The sequence below is a fragment of the Bombus huntii genome, chromosome 7, assembly GCF_024542735.1.
Source record: "Bombus huntii isolate Logan2020A chromosome 7, iyBomHunt1.1, whole genome shotgun sequence".
NCBI lineage: Eukaryota > Metazoa > Arthropoda > Insecta > Hymenoptera > Apidae > Bombus > Bombus huntii.
In genome coordinates this window covers 1,310,379-1,335,029 of record NC_066244.1, presented here as the reverse complement: position 1 = coordinate 1,335,029, position 24,651 = coordinate 1,310,379, and the positions used below count along the sequence as shown (strand labels likewise).

At 32.3% G+C, this 24,651-nt stretch overlaps 1 protein-coding gene across 9 annotated transcripts in view; it reads left to right on the top strand.

Moving 5' to 3' along the window:
• Positions 1 to 24,651, top strand: part of LOC126867249 (protein scalloped) — a 341,496-nt gene that overhangs the window by 300,823 nt on the left and 16,022 nt on the right. For all 9 annotated transcript variants that reach the window (XM_050621509.1, XM_050621508.1, XM_050621514.1 and 6 more), the window contains one exon: positions 12,118 to 12,248. In XM_050621509.1, coding sequence (XP_050477466.1) covers positions 12,118 to 12,248 — 131 coding nt within the window. The remainder of the gene's footprint in view (positions 1 to 12,117; positions 12,249 to 24,651) is intronic.

The window sequence follows — 24,651 nt, the reverse complement described above, 5'->3', positions numbered from 1 at the left end:
AAGACGACGAGTATACACGCCCATAAAACAGGGAGGAGGATGCAGCTTTCGGTGTATCAAACGATTGTGAAGCTTTGTGTTAGTGGCATGGTATTTCTTGCTGAATGGTCTTACCGGATCAGCTGCTTGACGACTCACTTGCGTCGTGTCCGAATACTTTGTTTTGCCACGAATGCATCGGCCATCATGACAACATCTTGGGTTCTTACTGAAAATACAGTCAGTTGGAAAAGTCTACACATATCACTTACAATAAAATACAAAACATAGTAGTAAAACCTTTAGCACTATCCTTCTGTTAGCGCTTTCAATTTCTTATTTCCATTTCTTATTTATAGAAAAAAAAGCAATAAAATGTAAAATGCAATGTTACATATATCTGTTATATCTATATATACTTATGTATATAAAAACACTTAACATTAAACTTAACATTATATTGTAATTAGATCGGAAGTTCACATGTTTTTCGTCTCGTCAATTCGTTGATTTCTGAGAACAAACAAATGTTAAACCACGTTTAAGGTCATTTCACGTTTGACTGTTCAACGAAATGTTTGTGAATTTAGATACACGTACTCATACACGTGTGACAGAAACACATGCTCATCTGTGTACGAAAAACTACACAGATTAAAACTTGGATTCGTTTATCAGGCATATACACGTGTATATACGCGTGCAATAGGAATGTTTAGAATCCACAATCTACCATATCCTAATCAACATGCAATCGTTCTATAAATTCAACACTCACCACCTTTCGCGTGAATCGCGTCATTAGATCAGACTTCGCAGCGGAGGAAAAGCTTTTTTGAAGTATTCAAAGAGGCGGGGCCGCGGGCGCGGGCGGTGTGAAAGGAGCTTGAAGGCCGGTTTTCGAGTATCCCTCGACTCGATCGGATTGCTCGACGATTACTAATTGACTAAACGAGCTTAAACGCACTTGGACGGGTTGGAGGAGCGCCGGCATAGAACCACTGTTTGCAGAACATCGATTAACGACGGTACTCGGTGGTGAAGTCCGGAATAGCCCGGAGGACCACTGCAACGCTGGGATCCTCGACATGTCAAAAGCGATCCCTTCCGTCAACGGAAGGCCAAGCACCAAGATCACTGATCCGTGTGCCTTTAACCAGGGACCAACACAGCATAACACTGGCTATGCACTTGCCGGTTCTCTTCGAGAGGGACGGCTAATTGAAAGTGGATTGCCAAGAATGCTCGCTGTAAGCCCTACCTACTAATTAATTATCTCTTTAAGCACACCCTCGACCTACTTATTACTCCGTCAAACTAATTAGCGTTTCAGCGTTAATGTTTTGCCTGGTCAACGCGACGGTCGCGACGATCATGGACGTCGTTCAGTTATCGAAGGTTAAGAGAGTACATGTACTCGTTTAAAACTGACATTTTTTTAGTGGTTCTTGGATAATTATTAACGATGGGATTAAGTTCAATATGTATTAGATTAGATCAATACTCGAAGATACTTATTATGAATTTCTGTCAAATAATAGGGTGTTGGAACGAATATTGCCCTTAGCTGAATATTAAAAAGAATTGTGGAATACGAAAGCCAATTTTGGCTACTTTTTGGGTAATTCTTGATGATGGGCTTAAGTTATGCTTTAAGTTGTTCGAATAGTTCGTAGTATATTTACTATTGTGAAAGTTTCTATCAAACGATGCAATACCCGGACAAATCATTTAAATACCGAAGAAAATTAAGGAGAAACATCCAAAATTCGTTAGTAGAACAATCTTTTTTCAGAAAAATGTAGAACCTAATAAAAATCTACTATAAACGCTTTTCTATTTTGCCATAACCACAGCTTTGGTAAATCTTGCCGTTCATTCTATTCTATTTGTTCACGTGTTGTTATCAGACGATTTACATAGGTGCCTGTTCCACCTCTTTATCTCTTTCGAAAAATACGTTTCACTGATTGTTGCGAAAATATAATACACTTAACGCATGGTAAAACTCAAGGCTAAGTATTACGTCCCTTAGATGAGTTTATAGCGAACAGAATCCCGATCCTCGTTGTTCTACTCGTTTTTTATCTGCATCTTTCGTTTTCCCTCCATGGTTAACTCAGTAGTTAATCGCAGTTAAGTTATACTTCGCGTATCAAGTCCCAGCTATTATTATGTTCCGGAGAAAAAAGCAAGAATTTCCAATGAAAATAGATGATTCGCAATTGTGTTGTTTTGGAATAGAATTCGCGGGTATGAAATGTCGTGGGTTTTGTATATGTACGTATATAGTTGTTTACGAAATTATTCGAACACTTACCATAGAGAAATTTTATGAATGTATTATATGCGTTATACGAAACTTTCTAAAATTTCATTAGTACTATAGCGAGATACGGCTATTTCGATTATAATATTAAAATTTGAAACCAATCCAAAAATGTATGCAGAAGGTACAAGACTTTGATTACAAATATACACTTATGATTAGTGAAAAATTAGTATACAACAACGTAACTAGCACTTTTATACATACCATTAGTGCTAAAAATGTGACTTATTAACATAATGAATAACTGACTGTATAAGTTAGAGATCCTTACGAGATGTATATTTCCAACAAATATCTTGTAACTTGTATATACATTTCCACATCCGTTGCGAACTGCACTAATATAATCAGGATAGTCGTGCTCTAACGAAATTTCAAAATATTTTTTTTAATCAAAATATGCATAGAAAGCTTTTAAGAATGTTCGAATATTTTTTGCGGGCCATTGTAGTTATTGTTGTTTCATCTATTATAGCATTTATGGTTATAAGTTATAAATTTTGATTGCTATTGGAGAAACTATTCAACCGGCAAATAATGCTGTAATAATATTTTGCTTTTAGTTAAACTTCATGATAAAATAATTTAAATCATGAAGTAACATGAAAGTCAAAAAATTAAGAAATTATCTCATAATTAGTATTAATATTAATTTCGTTATTTTCTTCACCTCTGTCATTCAATCTACTTTGTCAAAAGTTTCTCATATACATAGTAGTCTATATATAGTAAATCCTAACATTTATTATTGCTACATTTTTTTAAAGGTAGTTGAAATTTATAGGTTGTTCCATAAAAACTAACTATTGCTTCTAATTATTAAACCATACCAAATACAATAAAGAATGTACCAACTGTCAAAGACACTGTTGAATCTTTAAACAATCTAGTAAATAAATAAAGAAAATTGACAAATTGAATTTCGATCGTGAAATGTCTCTTTTCGAAGTACTGTGGAACGTTTACACAAAGCGTTTACACATACGGGCATAACGAGTCTTCTTGCAATAAACTGTACTTTGCACGCTGTTCCTGGCGGATTTCTGCGAGAGCCAATGGTAGGATAACCAGAGAGGAACAGGGACAGCACTCTCTTCGTGCTCGTTACTTCGAGTTCGCGATCATAATGGCCTTTCTTGTTAAATTGAGCATCAGCCAAGTGATTTACGTTGATTGCTCGTCGCGTCGCGCATCTACTCCTCTCTCTCTATCTCTCTCTCTATCTCTGTATATATTTTGTATCTTCTCTTTCACTCTCTGATCGTAACTTTCCCAACTGAAACTGTTCATGGATAGTGTATTGAGTGTGGATCTTGTCGATCTCGCCTACGTCCTACGTCCTGCGACGCCCATTGATCTACGATATTCCATCGAATCGCCCCTTCAAAGATTCGTTGGGAAAAAAGGATTTTTTAAACGTTTTTCTATAGTTGTTGAGATCTAAAGCAGATTTAATTTCTTCATGCTCGATGTTGCGTATATCTATGTATGCAGCATTATACTTCAATCCTTAAATTCGCCATTTCTCTACCGGTTTTTGTTCTTTTTTTTTTTTTTTTTTTCTTTAAGAAATCAATTATTCTAACTAAGGAATATTTATGCACCAATTTTGAAAATTGAGATATATGAGTTTCAGTACCTTGTTTGAGTGGAACATGTATGTCCCTGATATTAAGACAAGTCGAACGACCTATCTACGACACTATGACCTTAAAGTGACCCTGAACCTTGAAATATTGTTAAAAATTATTTTAGCTAATTATTTACATCAGGATAGATGCCACCGATTTTGATGATCAATCTTCAAATATATCGCCAGGGTCAGTATTCGGAATAACTTTTCCCTATGCATGTTAGAGTCACTCGGCCTTACTTTCCGTGATATCGCGAAAAACTCCAATAGAATTTAGTTTACTATTACACTTTATTATAGAATAGATGGCTGCTTTTTTATATAACTCAACATAAACTTAATTCATTAAAGAGGGAGATAATCATTCTTAATAATATATAAATAAAAAAGAAAGAGTAATGGATTATGGATTCGGCTAGAGTAATATCCCACCGCTACTATTTTTGTAACTTCGTTTTTTTATCATTTATATTCAAGATCAATGTTTCATTCGATTGCAGATAGACGGTGAAATAGCCTGAAATTTCTCTAGGGAAATAGTCCACTCTGTAGTCTCTTTTTATTGGATTTCAACGCTTTGAAACTCAAGTTTCTTTATAGCTAACCTATGTTTTTAGCCAAAAGCGTACCCAATTTATCGTTGATTTTGCAAGAAATACACAATTTTTTAAATATTTTCAATCAAATACTACACTTGTAGAATTAATTTCGTAAAGTATATTCAATATAACTTACGCCACGCTAAATTATAATACATATATTTGACAACGTTATAGTAGATTAAATTACAGCTTATAAGTAATTTTTTAGAAAGAAATGGTATATATTTATCACTACAAATATATAAAATTCTACCGCGTTATTGATTACTATCAAATTTATATGAAAGTAAATAGATGACAAGCGTAACAATTATTATTAATGTATTCCTAAAGGGAATGAGAAAAAAGAAAAAAATGTAATGTAACTCACAAAATTCTTAGGATAAAACTTATCAGATATTACAAAACCTTCAATTTATTTAACTTATTTAAGAAAGGTGGGATCTACAAGTCATTAATATAATATCAAACCTATTGTTTCTATAATTTCTTGTAGATATAAGAAGTGTATTTAATTTTTGTGATATTGCATTTTATACTTTGTTATTTCTTTTCTCTTAATAACAATGAAATTGAATATATTGTATTACGCATGAATAGTATATGTCTCAATGCGTCAAGAAATTTCGTGGAGTTAACTTATGCTTTAATATTTTATTTATCTTTACTATAATATTTTATATTTGAGGGGTGTTTTTAGACTTTTACGACTGACTGTACGCTCGTATACCTACTTATTTTCATCATATCATTTCATACCATATACTTGTCCTCAGGCCAATTTGTACTCGGACTCGTGATAACGATATCTGATGAAGAAATTATAATTATAAATGCATTCTTATATAGAATATTTGGATGTTTGATCCACGATGCAGTGAATAATCGTCAAACGGCAAAAGAATGTTCGTTTGCACTTTTATTTTACTAAAGTGGAGAAAGAACGAGCATTCGCTTGCTTAATTTAAACCCACCTAAACGCACTTTAACACGTTATCTGCCATGAGAAGCACAACAATAGCCGCGAGTATGAACAATTGATTCTCAGACACTGCAAATTGCAATAGTCAGGGAAAGTATGAATCAGCGTATGATTCACATGAACTTTAATGCAAACTTCAACTATGTGGGTCACACAAATTATATGTTGTTTCTCAGCAAAAAGACAACGAAGAGGTACGGCTTTCCAAAAAAATACATTCATTGACACTTAAATCGCTATTCTACTCAAGGATGGGACATTTCCAGGCAGAAGAAACTAAATATTTATGATTATTGCGACAGTTAAAATATTAGTGTGTGTAAATATTAAACAAAGAATTAACTTCGAGGAATAGAACTTTCTAAATATTCTCGATAAGCTATGCGCTGAAAAATTGGTCAAATCTAAACGGAGATCTCAAGAAAATGATCGTTTCAATACACGAAACCCGAGAAAAGACAAATAAACTCGAAGTAGCTCCTTTGTAACATGGTTTTCCATGCGGATCCAATTCGATGCGAGCAACCCCCGTTCGAAGAATGTTCGGCCTTCAAAAACAGAGGAGGAACGCGACCAGTAGCGGCGCGTGGTTCATAGCGGGCCATTTAACGGTCTTTGCGAAATTGAGTCATCACGCGGTTCGCCTGGAATCTCGAATATTTTCCTTCCGATGCTTCAGAGTTCTCCGTAACCTTCCCCCGCCTGTTTTCCCCTTTGCCATGCCACCCTCTCGCCATCTCTCTTACGATGTCCGCTTCCTCTCCTTTGCCAACAACCACCATCACTCTATTCGAGACGTCTTCGAGGATGTTCGAGTTGTCCGTAAGATATCGGCCAATGAAATGGAAGAACGAACGACTTGAGCCAAGTCAAGTATGAGGAATAATCATGGAGTATGGAAGAAGTATTTTTTGACTTGAGTATTTTTGTGCATTTGTGAGAAATTTAAGGACAAGAGACTGTATAGAACATACGTAAAAGATTTCTGTCTTTATTTAGGTTCAGAGCATTTCAATACTATTTTACTTTCGATATTTTGGTATTTTGGTATTTTAGTCTTCCTTTCGTATTTCTGTAGAAAACCGAACTTTTAAGTATCTTTTATAATACAAATTCGTATCCGAAAGACACAAAAATCAATGAAAAAATTTCGGTTTTTCTAAAAATACATCTCCATTCATCTATAATTCACTTTAATTTCGTTGAATATTTCTGGAAAAAGTTTCTCTTCGAAAGTTCCAATAAAATGTTGCACTTTATTTAAAAGTACAATATCTCAATTCGCTGATAATAATTCACGACAATCCCACTCAAAGAGACATAGAAATTCTTGAAAAAACTAAATCGTCGTCTAATTTTAAATTTTTGCTTATTATTTGTCACCAGCTTTCCCCACAACATAAATTTCAATTAAAGAAACCCAATTCCTAACCAAACATTCACAAAACAATTTTAATTATGGCAGTTTTAATCTTTAGAAATATAAATATGATATATTTTATTTGTAACAAAAATGAAATTGTGTATATATAAAAAGACAATTCATCTTCCACGATTAACAGGTTAAAAGTACCAAATATCCTAGAAATATATCTCGGTCCAGCCATAATATTCACCGTAAATCTATCCAAAGAATCAAAAACTCTTCTAAAAAATAAATCCATCTGTTCCATCGAACATTCGTATCTATACATCGACTAAAGAACATCCGTAAACTTTCTCACGAATCGAAAACGTTGGAAATGAATCGGTTGGCCGATTGAAAAATGGCCTCGATCGATGCAATCTCAATGGGACAATCCAGCGGGAAATGACAAGCGATATTCGATCATGAAACGTAATCTAAGAGGTAGGAACAAAAACAAACGAGAGAGAATAGAAAAGGAGGGTGGCGGGGGTGAACGATGAATTGATTTCCAGTCGATTGAATCGAGTAAATGGCATTCTATGTGGCACCTTATCGTTGCTTAGATTTCACAGCCGTTAAGACTTTACGGCCGTGCCCATAAAACCGACGCCAGACGACATCAAACGCGTCGTAATTGAAATAACGTTTACCATGCAGTAACCAGAATCACGTCACTTCGTTTCGATAAACAGCTGTGGTCAAAAGAAAGTTTAAAATTGGAACTTGCTAATACGAGTATTAGTAACTTTGTACTAGACACTTTTCACCATATAAATACTATTATTTTGGTAGTCTATTCTTCATTTACGTCTATGCATCGCTCTTGCAGAATAGAATTTCGTTTTCTAAAATTATAATAAAATAATATTTTTAAAACTTTATTTCGATCGTTGCAGCACACACCAAAGAACTTGCTCCAAAGAATTCCTCGTTTGCCGTTCGTTGAGATTCTCTGATATATCGTAATGTCGAGACTAATTCAATAAGATAGGCTTTAAATTGTTTTGCGCACGATTTATCGATATTAATCCTAGATATGTATAGCTTAAGATATATGTAGAATAAGATACTGAAGCAACGTTGAAGTAAATGAGAGAGAGAACATTTGTATTGGTTCTGACAAAAATATATTATTTTCAAAATTGTTGTGTAAAAAGTACTTGAAAAAAAGTTAATCTTTCTTCAAATTCAATAAATTTTCTAAAGACTTTTAAAAATATTAGATTATCAAAAAACATGAATTTTTAAGTGTCTGGTTACGAATAACCATTATCTACTAACCAAAAAAAATCTGCCATCGATAATGGTTACCGGTAACCAAAGAGGTTTTGGTTAAAAGATAAAATTCTTTTGCATCACATAGTAATAAGTTTGGTAATATGTGTAAGAGATGAAATATTTTTGAATCAGTAAGCTTTACAAATTACAAATTCTCTAACTGTTTTAGTTTTTTCCTATTTGATGCAAAATTGTACGATTTTGAAAAAGTAGTATATAACCTACAACTTGTAACTTGCAAGTAGTCTTACAGTACAGTATAGTCTTACAATCTTTTACAAGTTCTAAGTTATATCATTAATATTATGAGATTACTTTGATATTATTAATTTGATGTTATTTGCAGTTTACAAGCGCTCATAGCAAAATCATTGTTGCGCCTATATTACAAATGAGTTAACGAAGTAGAATTTGTTTATAACTTTTTTCTAGCCTTATTCCAAATCTAAGTTTATAGCGTTTCACAAGTTTTATTGCTTTCGTTACAAAAACACGAAAACTATCTGAAACTGTGTATTCAGAATGCCATGTTGATTCTGTACGCATATACTATACTACGCGTATGCTACGCGTAGGACGAAATATCATACATATTACAATAACGATTCTTGTATATAACGATAAGTAAACTACGGATATTTGTGCAAATTAGTATTTTTATAAACATAATTTACAAACTGGAACTTATAACTAGATAGGGATATTAGATAGAGTTTCGTTTATTAAACATTGTAGAAGATACTGTACTTTAAATATCTAATATATTTCTACTATATATTACGTGCATTCTGTACACTTCTTTGTCTTTAAATTTCTCATAAATGCATAAAAACCCGCAGTCTAATGATAAGTAGTAAGGAGATTGAGGAAATTAGATACTTAAGAAATTTGTTAAAAATAAAAAGACACGTTTAGATTGGATCTAAAATGAATAGGTTTAAAATAACTATAAGTAATTTATAAATTCTAAAGTGCACTTTTGAATCGCATAACTCCTTTTATAACTGATAATCCTAACAGTAATAATTGTTAATCGCAATTGTTATTGATATTCATCAACTCAAAATCGTAGGATGACGAACACAGTAATATAAAAAACGAGGCACTCGTTTCACAACTTTTCTAATATTGAAATAACGATTCTTGTCTCTCGAATCTCGGACTAATCGAAATCATGGAACAAACGACGCACGGGAGGCGACGTGAAATATTTAATCGTAAATACATGGAAGCGCGCGGTAGCAATCGAATTTTTTTTTACGATTTCACACCGCTCAATAAACCGTGATAACATCACTGTATTATTTCGGGGACACGGACGCGAAAGAGCGCCACTCGGTTCGATCGACCGATTTCCATTATGAAAAACAGAGAAAAAAATCGAACAAAAGGAAAACGAAAAGGGGGAGGGAGGAAAAAGCGATCAACACTGGCACGATTCAACACAAAAAGAGAAAAAGTCGTTTAAACGCGCAAATAGAACGTCCGCTCATTGTCGAGCGAAAGACCCTTCCGCGTTTTCATCGGCCCTCAAAAACTGGGCGCAGCTTACACTCGAATTAATTTGAGTTCACATGCGTCCAACAGTTTCCCCGATTTTCCTATGAAACAATATTTTCGTTTCATCGTTTCTTATTTTCTTTGTAGATTTCTACACGACGCTCCTTTTCCTTGATATCGCGTCAAATAATGAATAATCTTATTTCTATAGAATTATATCTATAGAATTAATACTAAACATTAACTTGTTCATATATATTTTTCATTTATCGCAGCAATGACGTAACTGAAAATTTGTAGTTTTTTAATTTCTTAGTTATTTATACACCGATCATTCGAGTTTGTACTCTGTTATGACAATGAAAAATTTGCTCATGAATTTCTTCGATAAATGTACGATCCAAACAAGAAACGTAGTTCGCATTAAATAAAACTGTCTCAGAAGTCAAACTAATTAACTCCGTTTATTGTTATTACTTTCCCAGTTTCATTATGTAAATATATGATCAGTATTCAACTTTGAAGGAGCAAATGACTTGCTATATATAATTTCTATAATATTTATAAATTTATTTATCACAAAAGACAACACAAGTAATGATAAATTTCGAAAATTTTAAATTTTGAAAACTGCGTGTGTAATATCATTTCTTTTCTCAAATGATGGAGTTGTGGCTTCCGAACGACTCAAATGATAAAAGACTTTAACTTTTAGCGAGGTTCGATGCAGAAAGACGACGAACTTTCGGAAAGAAGTGGTTGCTGAGGAAAACTGAAGGTGCAATCTTTGCCGACTAGTGGAATTTATGAAACGGCGCGGAATTGATTTCGATGTATTTGAAAGTTTCCTCTTTTCCAGGTTAATTGATTTGAGTTTATAAAGCAAATGGGGTAATATTTCTATTGAATTTTCTTTAATTAAGAGCGTAGTTTTTTGAAAATTGTTTCTATGTTTATCATATTAATTGGATACGAGATTAATCCTTAACTGGTATGATTGAATCATGAATTGGATTTGAGCTGATTTACTTAAGACTAATGACCGATTTTAAATTCCGAATTAAAAATTCTATAAATTCAGTGTTGTCACTTTTTCTTACTTTACTTCTCGCAACGTTTCCTATAATATGCAAAAAAAGTGAATGGAAGTATTTCTCTTAATGGTTACATAATGTATTATGATAATGACATTGAGAAATATTGTAGAAATTCTTGTAATTGTGTACAAGTTTATGATGATAAAAGAATTAGGATTGAACATAAATGATCAATGGCTTGCCTATGAGGGTTTTATTTGTATTCTGTATGTTAGACGATAAATCTTTATTACATAAAATGCAAGATATAGACGATAAATAAAACGATGTACGCTCAACTCAAATAATTAAATTCCCAAACTATGATTACAGAAACACTGACTAAACAAAGTACAGTCGAATCTCGGTAACTCGAACCTCAAAGGAAGAACTAAAATCTTGAAGTTGTAGAAATTCCGACTTATCGAAATTTTAGAGTAAAGGAGGTTTAACGAACGAAACTTCGACATACAGAAGCTTTATATGAAGGCACAATTACATTCACCTTTTCAGAAAGCGTTAGAATTTTAAGATTCCTGTTAGAACTCATTTTATTCATTGTACATAAATTCAAAAGTAAAAGACGTGGAAGATGACAGCAATTATATGTTCTATTGACGAAAAACGATTAACTTCCGTGGATATGCACGTAGCCGAAAAGCAAAGAAATAGGCATACGACTTGTGTCGTCTTATGTTTTCCGTCTTATGTTTTCCGTCTTATGTTATGTTGAGACAATTCTAACAGTTGGAAGACAAGGATACAATATCGAATTGCAGAAACAGGAGCGATAGAAGTTCAACTTATAAAGATGAATTTAGAGTTGTAAAAGTCTGGCTATTCTAAATTCGAGTTATAGCGGTAAAATAACGCAGATAGCATATAATTCGAATTAAAGTAAGTTTTATTTCAACTATTAGAATTTTTCATAGCGAAGTGGAAGAGAATGGAAAAAATTGTAATCTTCTTATAGAGGTTTGACTTATCGAGGTTCGACCTCGAACATTTTCATAGTATCAAATTTTTATAATCATATGAAAGTACTATTACATCATAAGAAATTTAATATATGTATCTATACATAAACGCAGTTGATTAAAATATAAATGCTATAACAAATACGAGTGCCGAATGATGTGTCGATACTTTTTACAGCCACTGTATGTCATCTATAACTGTATGATCCAACGATACTACCTGAGAGTTAGGATGATTAACTCTAATAATTCAATTATTACTTTAATTCACATTTTCTATAAATTTGAAATGAGTCAGAAACGAAGAACAAATGCAGTTTTCTAATCGCTTATTTTTTGGTGTTTTTCAGGTCGAAACGAGCTGATTGCTCGTTACATCAAACTGAGGACAGGCAAGACGAGAACGCGAAAGCAGGTCTCTTCTCACATACAAGTGCTTGCTAGGCGAAAACTTCGCGAGATCCAAGCGAAACTCAAAGTGGTGAGTATCTGAATACCTCTTGTACCATGTGTTTTTCTTACACTTCTATTTTTATTTTTCGTTCATTTTTTCATTCATATATATCTATCCCTAATAAACGCGTTACAACAATGTCAAACATTTTTATCGACACTTATATACGCTTTACAAAGGTAAAACATTATCATTTTGCTTAATCAGTAATAACAAAATTTATTATTTCTGATTGTTTAAAAATGAATATTCATATTACTATTAAATTGTAGTATTATTTTTGAAACGAGAAAATATAGTACTAAAAATGATTATCTTTGTTTGTTCAGAGAAATTAATAATAAAAAGTATCATTTTTACTTGTTTAAGAAGAATTATTAAAAATTATTATTTATATTATCTGGCAATGAAACATTTGGAACATAATTTTATTTAGCTTTATACACACTACCACTCATAAGCATTCGAATATGCGGAAATTAAATATAAACAACAGAAAAATAATATTTGATATGTGATAATTTTTTTTTAAATAAAGATGTTCGAATTAAACATCGATTTATGAATGTGTTTAAGGGAAGAAACACTGCAAAATAAGGTGAACAGTAAAATTATTTTGACAATTTTGTTCGAGCAAACAATGCAATTGGCAAAAAATGTTGAACCAATTTTATCAATCTTCCTGTTGTATTTTTTTTCGAAAGGTATACTGCAGCTTTTACATTAACAATAGTACATAATTAATGTGAAATCAAAACAAAAATATTTAAGAAATATTATATAATCTAAATCCATGTGTGTCGCAGGGCATGTGAGGAAAAGTCAGTCTTAGGATAAAAATATACAATACTCCCCTTTTTAAAAGAAAACATTAATATAAAGAATATCTTTTAGTAATTTAATTACGTTGTCATTACTCTTTTTACTATACCAGATTTATAAAGAAAAACAAGGAAGCAGAAAGTAATAATTTATAAGAATTATATAGATATATATATAATTTGTAAAAAATTTATTTATTAAAAAATAATAACAATTTTTAACCTTAGATTTAGGATGTTTCGTAACACATTGAGACATGGAGTATATTCTAAATAATGGATCAATTATTGCTCCAATGCATGACATTTCTATAATTTACATACAAAAATCAATCTTTTGCATTATAATGTTTTATAATAGTTACATAACGCTATAATACCATTCAGCAAACAAATAATTAAGATAATGAAACTACCTATAAGGTAGTTCATAAAAATTAAAGAAGCGTTTAAATATTTCTGAGCAAAAACGGAGACGAAGACTACCTACACGAAACAGAACATGATTTATAACATATAGATCATATTTTAATTTTATAGGAAAGAAATTTTATGTGAACATTTAAAATGTAATGATATTTAACACAAAGGAAACATTTCTTATTCGGTTTTCGTACTATAGTAATTAATCCTGCTAATATTAAAAATATCCTTAGATTTTACAAAACTTCGTGAATTTATCAATTATTTAAGAAATGTTTTATTAATTCGAAACATTATTCTCCTTTTCAACTATGTTATATGCATTAATACATTGTTGGCCGGAGACATATCAATATGCATTGCGTTACTTAAATGTTGTTGTGCGGAAACATTCCGAGATATTTAGAGAAAAATATGCAGTTAAAACCACCGTACGAAGTTGTTATAATGTTAAATTCATGAAGTGTTTATCATTCATCTTCTATCATATTAGGTTTTCTCCTACCCTTTTATGTACACAAATTATAATATTATAATACTTGTATAAAATTATAAAGTTATAAACATAATTATGTTATCATTTAATTGTCAAAAAATGGCATATCGCGAGTTTTTTGGTGAAGAAATTTTCGGTGAATTTTATGCAGATACTTTGATCATCCGAATGACAATACTAGTGATTCGGAAGATGATAGTCATTCAGAAAATATATAGTTCTGACTCACTACCATATGAATATTAAACTACTAAAAAGATATAAAACCTCCGTAATCGATTCTGATACTGAAAGTGAAAATGGCACTCACGGTGTTGGAGAATGCTCTTTTACTTTCATTGAAGATTGAATTGAAAATATTATACAGAAATTAAAATTGCATAAAAAATAACCGATCACTATTCTGCATAAATCCTCCGGTCAACAATGTGTTAAGCAAGTACTCTCTTTTAAATAGCATTTATTACATTTTTCTTCTGTCATTTTCATATACAATTATATGACTCTAATATCTAGTCTTCCAAAACAGCACATCCACGCATACGACATTCGATATTTTCAATTTTTCGCCTCAGCTCATTCATTTCTCTTTCACTCTCTCTCTCTCTCTCTCTCTCTCTCTCTCTCTCTTCTCTCTCTCTTTTCTCTCTCTCTTCTACCTCTTACACAAATTTTTCTTTTTCATTTGCAAACGATTCGGGTTGCTTCAGAATTAATTGTCAATAGAGAATTCGTTCGATCAAGAACGGCGTACAGGAAGGTTTGTAGCGGAATAAATCACGCGTAAAAATGAACCCAGGCCCGTTTAATCAACAGCTGAATTATTAAAGCGATTTGGGAACAATTGCGCGGCTGTTAATAAATCACAGAACGCTGCGTTTGCCGCTTTCATTCGGCGATGAGGACCGTCGATATAAACCGGAGGAAAACAGAGAGATAGAGAGAAAGAGAGAGAGAGAGAGAGAGAGAGAACCATGCAACACAGAATTGTTCGTACAGGGAACAGTCAATAGTGAATGCACAAATATAAAAAGAAGACAAAACGAACGTGTAAATTAAGCAATTCGACCGTGTTTTACGCAGTTAATCAGCACTAACGTATAGAGGCACGCGTTGCTGAAGCATGAGTTTATTTCCGGCTTCGATGTATCTGTCAAGAGACGGTGGAAAAAAGCAGTTAATTTCAACTGAAAGGAATTTGTTTGGATAATGAATGATCGTTTTCATAATGAAGACAATTATAGGAAATAAATTATCATAAGAAATTAATAGAAATATTGTTATAAAGAAAATAAAACAATAAAAAAGGATTATAAATAATACAAGAGAAGAAATGAAGAAACAGTAGTTAATTTCAGCTCGGAATTGCATGATTTATTATCGGTTATGATGATTAGAATCGGTTTCGTTTTCATAATGAAGGAACAGTTTGTCTTCAATTTAGTAGCTGTAAATAGTTTTTGGAAATATGGTTACAGAGCAGATTTAAAAGAGAATCGTTACAGAAGGTGTTTTCTAGTATATGAAAAAAGTGCAAAACGCGAGAAATTCTTAATATTTCAATATATCTTAAAAAATGGAAACGCTGAATAGTATATCATACGCATTAACCTAATACAAATGATCTATTCCTAAAATACTACGGATTTTATTTATGGAAAGGTAAAAACAAATAAAAATCATAAATCTTTTTGTGAAACTATAAACAAATCTGACTACGTTAATTAATAAACCGCAAAAAATGGGGATCAGAGTTACAAGTTGTCAAAAAATTTCAAAAAACGCCTGGTGTGCACATCGAAACGCTTGAAGCTTTGTCGGAATTACAGAGCGACTGCATCTGGTACTGCAGTGGCCGCATACCGCGAGCATTATTCAGAGAAGCACCCGGTGGCAGGACAGGCCAGTGTGTGACGTAATTTTCTGGTTTCCGCGTTTCACGTGGGGTGTGAAACACCAGCCGGTGACCCTGCTTATGCTATCCAACCGGAGGCCGATTTATTCCGCGAGGAAAGAATTTTTAGGCACAGTGTTTACGTTTCCTGTGGTCACACCTTATTTAATTTTCTACGCGGTCGAGCAGCCATTAAAGACCATTCGCGGCGAACCGTACCGTCGCCGTATTTTTTCCAAAATTCGCCAACGTTCTCTTATCAAAGTTCTCTGAACCACTGGGAACGACACCGTTAACTTCCGTGGAACGCTAAAATTCTCCAAGTTTGTGGTATGATATCCTAAGACAATTGAAGAGTTCGTAGGATTTTTTTTAGAGGATTATATAGAAATTGCCAATGAGTAGCTTTAAAATGTTCGTTTATTGTTAAAGATAAAATGAATTTAAAGATGAAGCAAATACAAAGAGCTATATTAGAATGAATTAATTGATTTTAGGATCTTTTTCGTTACATGAGCTCGTTTTAGTATACATTGAACTAAATACATAATGTGTATTCAGTATTTAGAGATAATGTGTTCTAGACACAATCTATGCAGAACAAAATTATTACCTAATATTATTGTATAATATTATTGTATTCTAATTTTACTCGTAAAAACTGATCATTATAGCATCCATATGTTTTAGAAACGTTCGTTGTAGCAATTCCTACTCTATCAAAAACGTGATTAGTAAGTAAATGCCTACATTTTTGTTGATTTTCTAATTTTAATGTCGTTTTATGATTAAACAGAAGAAGAACATACATTACGTTAATAACATATTTGATAATAAGACAAGTGAAATCTTATAAGTAAATTGTACAAATTACAAATTAATCTGATCATCGTATTTGACGAAAAATGATAAATCTTAAAAACGAATTCTATATAATCTATAACTTGCATCTTATTAATTTAATGATATTTACTAATGTTATAAGACACACATGTTTATGTCCCGAAATAAGTAACTCGCTATTCTTTCTTCCTTACTTGAACTCGCCGACAGAGTGAGAGAGCCGGGAATGAGTAAGAGGTCCGTACAAACGAAAAGCTATAAATTTGCATCATTTAGTAGAAGACGAATAGAATATGTGTAATGCTGTCTCACTTTAGTATTAACAATCCTGACGTGTTATACGCTCATTTATGATTTGTCGCTATCTGGAGTCTCTCGCTTGTTCTCCGTGTTCTTTCTTGTTCCGTTCGAGAAAAAAGTCAAAACATATAATATATCTGTCTCATATATTTGCCTCGAAATAAGTAATTGTGTTGCTTCCGAGGGAAAGCTGTACGTTTCTTTAATTACACCTTTTTACTACAATGCTTTGAATTATTAATATTCATAAAAAAATGTATCTTTGAATTTTGGTGAGTTGACTTTCCACGTCAAAACTGATAAAATAATGATTAAAGTAAGGGCAAAGGCCTCCAGGCCCTGTTTGCAATCGTACACTCATCTGATTTTATTCACGTTTGCACTGTACGGTTAGCATCTAAAATGTATCTAAGTGGTATCATACATTTGTAGGTGACATATGTATGATAGTTTGGAGATTAAATCATTGTATTGCACTTCATTTTAGAATAGATCATTTTAGCCTATATTCTGTATTCTGTGTCTATATGTCTAACATATAGAATACAAGTTAACCCTTGATAGTCAAACATATGTTCAACCTTAACTTTTTACTGTTATAAACTTTTAAACAATTCTAAAAAAATTCTATATTTATCAATATCGTTATTATATTAAAGAATTATTAAAACAAATATTTTCATTCAATCCATTTTCAATAAAAATAAAGATTTTTTTCGAAGAAGTCTATACCAGAAGGTCGTGTAATTCTGATCTTTTCACTCATGTTTTTTTTTTTTTTAATATCTCGAAAATTATAGCCGAGCGATATTATATGTATGTATATGCAAAAGTTGTTCAAGATGGTGATCTTGACAACATATCTCAAAGTTATTGAAATGAGTGAGGTGTATCGTATTCTAGATAATTATACGAATTCGATCCAACCTGTTGTAGTCTCCGATGATTCAATGATACTAGTTAAGAGTTAGATCGCATCAAACTGAAAGCATTAAAACAATTAATTCGTTTCACCCTTTTTACGTATTTTGGTTTCAATAGACTTAATACATTAGTCGCCGTATACGAATTTTTCCAGGAAACACATTTTTCGGAGAATCAGGCCGCATCATCTATATCCCCCAAAATAATCCTGCGTCGAGCAGTATAGTATAATTGATTGTTGCGGTGTAAACGCAACTCTCTCTCTCTCTCTCTCTCTCTCTCTCTCTCTCTCTCTCTCTCTCCGCCCTCCCAATAACTGACGATACATCCAAAAACGGGCGAACGGCATTTCAGAATGTCGATAAACATGTCCAGCCCGTTACCCGAGCCAATCCTGCATTCCTCACGTGTATTTGCGCGATGAGGGGCTGGCCGCGGACAGGGACAGAGCGATTGTACCGTGACAGAGCGATTGTACCGTAACAGACAGAGAACAAGCGAAAATTGAAAAAAAAGGAGGGTGGAAAAAATAGAGAAAGGGAAGGTGGAAAATAAAACAGAAAAAAACGAGGTGGAAGAGAAAAAAATAACACGAGAACAGCCACCCTCTCAATTAACCGAATTGATTTTCTACTGCAGATTCGTCGGTAAAGAACGGTCCCGCGGAATGAAATGGATTTTTCGCATGCAGTGCGCGCCCGATTTCACGATAATAATTTTTCCCTCTCTATCTGTCTTTATCTCTCTATCTGTACCCTTTTTTTCTCCCGTACGTTTTCCCCCTTTTTTCTATTAAATTCGAAAATTCGCTCGTCTGCATTCCTTTCAAAGAAATCGCACCGCGTGCAAAATAGGAGCAGTACCTATACATTTTACATATGTATAAGAGCGGCGTGGTCGATTTTTATGTGAAGTATTGTATGTAGTTTTCTGTGTATGCGTAATTGAATTTGCGATTATGTGTATTCGTGAATGTGACATGAGTGAGTGAAAGTACTCAACCATCTGATGAATAAAGAGAAATAAGTGGTTTTTAGGCTTATAGTGGCAAATGTTTAAAGTGGAAAATGTTTACGCGTAAGTTTAACTAATTATATTATAAAAGTTTTATTTCTGTAATGTAAGATTTAAATATATATTTCTTGCAATTCGAAGCATTATAAATATAGAGCGGATTTCGAATTTTTATTTTAAGTAATAATTACAAACTAAAAGTAGAGTTAGTTTTTAGAACTGCCAGAGTAGCCAAGATAACCAATTTGAAAGTTTCCGTAGAAATGTCGTAAGTTTACAACGGTTTGTAGATTATTGCACTTTTAATTTAAATGATTTTTCGTAAAATATATAAACAAAAGCTGCAAAAAGAATTTTTAATACTTGAAAAAAAGTTTGATATAAATTGAAACGAGAAGTCACACATATAAATATTATTTTTTTCATATGTTGCTGAATCTTGAAATATTTTTGTAATATTAGAAAAATACGACTGAGTCGAGAACGACTAAAATAATGCAGCGAGATCAATTCCTCTGGTATAAATTTTTGGTATAAATTTCTTTAGTCGTCCATCGATAGTTACAACATTAAGTTTATAAAGACTTTCATACTATGAACATAATATTTCACAAAGATGAAATTCAGCTCATAGCTTGACATACGTGTTAGAGAAATAAAATTTGAAATATTTTATAAGCGTACAGATTACTATCACCTGTAAATCGTTGATCTGCTAGCAAAACTTTCATAAGTGCCATAGTAAGTTCGCCATTCCACGGTTATAGTGTGACGTAATATTTAAAAGATTTTTTAAGATTGGGGCCTATTGTTTAAAAAAGTCGTTAATATATAACTTTCGATAAAATATTGAAGATTCCATTTGTTTACGTAACCATATCCATACTTGTAAATTTTAGTCCATACCCCGTATGGGGCAATGATTATGCTATTATACCTAATTATATCATTTTGTTATTGTATTATCGTCAAGTACTGTATTTATGCTTATACTTATTTATAAGTGCAGATGTCTTTTACAGACATCAAACTGTCAATTCAATATAAATATTCCTTGCTTTTTAAATAAAAAATACCTAGTTTACACAGATTATACAGTAGTTTGTAATACATGTATGTATTTGATTAAAGAGTTAGATGTAAGCAAGTAGTACTTAAAAGCAAGTTTACCTATAATTGAGTATGATGAATGGTGAAAAATCGGAAGCAAATAAACCTGAAAAAGGAAATTATTGTTAAATTACACAAGGAAAGAAAATTGCAAAAAAGAAATTGCGGCTTGTCTGAACAGAAGTAAATCAGCAATTCATTGCAAAATAGAATAATACAATAGTGATAGAAATATTACAAATAAATCACGATTTGAGCGTTGAAAGAAATTAACACCAAGGGTAAAAAAGACGATCCTTCAAAGGTAATGAAAAATCCATATATGTATATCTGCACTGGAATTGGAATCAATGGTTACTATAATTATGTCAAAAAATTTTATGGAAAACCGAAAGAATACGAAGAATCAGCAAGAAAAATAACCTACCTTTGAATACCTTCGTTATTCGCTGTAATTCAAAACATCTGCCTGCATCATTCTTATCAAATCAACTGGACCCTCCAAATCTCACTATAATACAAATAACAACAAAAACTCAACCAAATAACTAAATCAATCAATAAAAGGAAGCGACAATTCAATCTGAACCAATGCAGCAGCCGATTCCGCAAAAATGGTGTTCCCCTGCTACATATAAAAGGATAGAAGATAACAGAGAGAGAGAAAGAGAGAGAGGGAGAGAGAGAGGGAGAGAGAGAGAGAGGCAACAGGCAAAAGTTCACAGTTTTTCACCGTACACGTTGACCGAAGAGAAAGGCTTTATCGCTGTGCATTGTTACGCGGCACGCTTCATTTCGAATGGGCAGAGCTTGTAATGGCTCTTCCATTACGGATTTATGAACGAAATTGAAAAGGCCTGTACCGGGTTGAGGGGCGGAGGAACGTGAGAGGGGATCATGGAAGGGTTGGTACACGCCAATTTCCCGGATATCACGGGAACGAAGCTCTCGCGTTCGCTTCGTCAGCAATTTTCGACAGTGCGGGGGTGGCGCTGATTAAAACGACGGCTTTCCGATAAAAGCACAAAATTCCCGCGAATTTCGCGACCCAAAACCAGCCTTGTTTCTGCAATCAACTGCATTGCCGTTTCACTCGATAGCGATCGATGACATCAACCGCGCTCAGGTCGGGCTTAAAACAGCGACAGAACGAAGGGGGCGAGGGAATGGGGATGCAAGGGGTTGGAAATTCAGCGGCGAGAACGAAATTATGCAGGCAACCAGGGGAAATCGTTCATCGATTTAATTTTACACAGTTTGATCTGTGTGGATACACAGTAGGGAATAAATAGAAGCTTTCTTCGATCTTTCATGGGAATTTTAAATTTTTTAATGGAATATTCTTTTTTTGGTAGTGTGTGTTAGTAATTTCATTAGTGTTGTTTGTTATTTTATATTATGTTTGGTTTTTATAGACAATTTATTCGTGAATTTAGACTCTGTTTCTTTTTTTAGTTTGCTTTAACACATTGTGGACTGTAGAATTTGTGCAAAGTTTTGCACCTGTGGCCGAGGTAGTGTATCCTAATTTTCATAAAATATGATTTTCAATCTACTCTTCTGTAAAAACAAAGGAGTATTCTCCAACGCCGTGAATGTCATTTCCATTTTCAACATCAGGATCGATTACTATGGTTTTCTGATTTTTTGTTTTCTTGTTGATCCTATTCATTATTATTCATCATCTGAATCAGAACTGTATTCTGTGGAACTATGATCATCCGAATAACTAATATTGCCACTCGAACAATCAAAGCATAAAATTGCATAACATTTACCGAAAATTTCTTCTTCTCTTGTAATAAAATTATATTTATAATACATGAAAGATCAGAAAAAAAGCCTAACATAACCAAATGTGAATGATAAATCATCACAAATTTTACAACGAACTTCATTAATTTTAAGCTCTGTATATATATCTCCAACCAACAGTGTATAAATAATGAAATTTTCGATACTGAAACACACCTGCTGAGGAGTCTCAAAACAGTTGTTATATTTACTCCATAATTAAACAAAATTATAGATGATTTGCGTCGTAATGCAATTTAATTTAATGCTTGGCACGATAAAGAAGCTATATGTAACTACCGATATATTAACAATTATATTAAGGCATACGTGCAATTTGAAATATATAGTCAACATTAAATACTAAGATTTTATTAAGAATAGGAAATATCCTAAAAATGTTAAGCAAATATGCATGTGTAAGAAAATGAAACTTTGGTTCCGGTTATTCGTAATGTTACCAAAGTTGTACAATCTTTCTGTCAAATTATAATTGTTTAGTAAACATATAATTTAATCCTTAAATGCATAATATTGTAATTCGGCAACATAATGTAGCATCTCTAGTATTTTACCAGTATTCGAATATATCTAATACCACAGAGAATACATACCGGAGTGTGTGTAGTAAGATATCGTTATAACGGAATAAATGGAGTTTCTATATCCAGACAAAAATTAGTTTTTGTTTCATAATTTTTGTGTGCTATAAATCTACTATGTCTTTTTTACATTTACAATATTACAATGCTTATATTTAGGATGTTAAAATACTTTAGAAATCGTACTACGCAACCAACGGAACATGCAATACATATGTTACTTTTTCGCGATAATCCAGGATTGTACACATATGCATGTTCTATACATATAGTCATTTGGCAACAGACAAAATTCTAGATAGAAATATACAAAGCTGATTTATATTAGAAGACATCTCATCTATTTTGGTGACCTTAGAACATGTTGCCAAGGTCATCATTCCGAACAACTTTTCCATATACGTGTTACCACCGATCGGCCTTAGTTCCTTAGATGTTCACAGAAAACTCCAATAGAATTTAGGTTTCTATGTTACGATTACATTTTATTCTGGAATAGGCGGCCGAATTTTTATATAGTTCAACCTATCGATGAGAAAAATAACCAAAAAATAATGGATTATGGATTGGGTTAGAGTAGTATACAATGCTAGCGTGAAATAATTTTCGATAAATTTATTGATATATGGAATATTGTATTTTATTTTGACCTTTAATTCATCAAAATAATGGACACAAAATGTATACATACATATCCCCCACATGCAACCTAGTGATAACAATAAATTTACAAAATCGAATAAAATAAAAATTAAATCATGTTAGTGTTATTGGCCGCCTCACGGCACGACTCGGCGCCGATTATTAATCTAGATCATCCTACAACCCATTGATTTATCTTTTTTTATTTTTATTAAAGATGATTAACATCAATAAATTGTTTAGGTTGGGCTGTGTAAAAAAGCGGCCATTTATGTGTAAGAATGAAGTGTAATGGGAACTACAGTTAATTGAAGTTAATATCTCGGAAATTAATGTCGAGCGATATTAATTTTATAACTTTATAACATGTATTGGGAAAAGTTGTTCAGAATGACCATCTTGACAACATATTTCGAGGTCATAAAAATCGATGAGGTCTGTCCTCATGTAAATAATTACGTATACAAGATATTATATAAAACAATGAGATAGATATAAAAACATTATTTTTCAATGGTTTTATAACACACCAAATCCACAATTCTTAAATGTCCCGTTCCCTTTAGAAAAATCATTCAGTGGTAAAAATACTGAATCATAAAAGTGAGATTTTTGGTAGAAGCAAATTAGAAGACTCAAATGCTGTTATTATTAGAAGAGAAATATCCGACAAATAGTTCAATTAATATATACAAATTGTATAATGCAATTTCCCAAAATACCAATATATATGTTTATTCTGAAAGAATAGCAATAACATATTTGCTTTAAGTATTCCAATTAAACGAAACAAATTTAAACACGAGAAAATAAACAGTATCTGAAAAATTCTTTTCTAAATACTTACTTTTTTTCTAAGAAGTATTTGCTTTTGCAACTAATCAAAGTCGATTTCAGAACCAAGTCACTCCGGAAATTTCCTTCGCAAAAGATTATCACCACCAATTATCATCGTTAACTCCTTAATCAAGTTTAACTCCTTATCTTGTGATTTTCTCAGTTCATATTTAAATGAATACAAATCAATTATTAAACAGTCAGTCACAAAACTCTACATACTCCTTTAGATATAAAATATTATAGTAAAATTAATAGAAACGTTAGCGCTACATCTTATGTAAGCATCGATAATGTTCTGCTAACTCTTTGGCGTTGAAAAATTAACGATTTTGTAATTTCGAATGTAACTTTATCCAAAGATTTGTGTTAAATGTTTTAATTTTTATAATTATTCTCCGAAATACATTAATAAATACCTAATAAAAATACAATATGCATGAATTATCCATATGGATGAATTTTCAAATTAGATTTCACGAAAACTAAGCCTCGAACAAAAAAAATTTTATTTTATACTTTTCTTTTATATAAATGATTTTATAAAAAATTATTTCGTGCCCGCTTATATTATTATTCAATACATTAAACTTTCTATTACATCAGAATTATAACTACTGCAACGATTTAATAGGTACGATAACCTTTAACTAGTATCATTAGGTGATATGTGAACAGTTTGAATTGAATTTAAAATTAGGTTACTTAATTTCCGGATATTTAAGTTTAA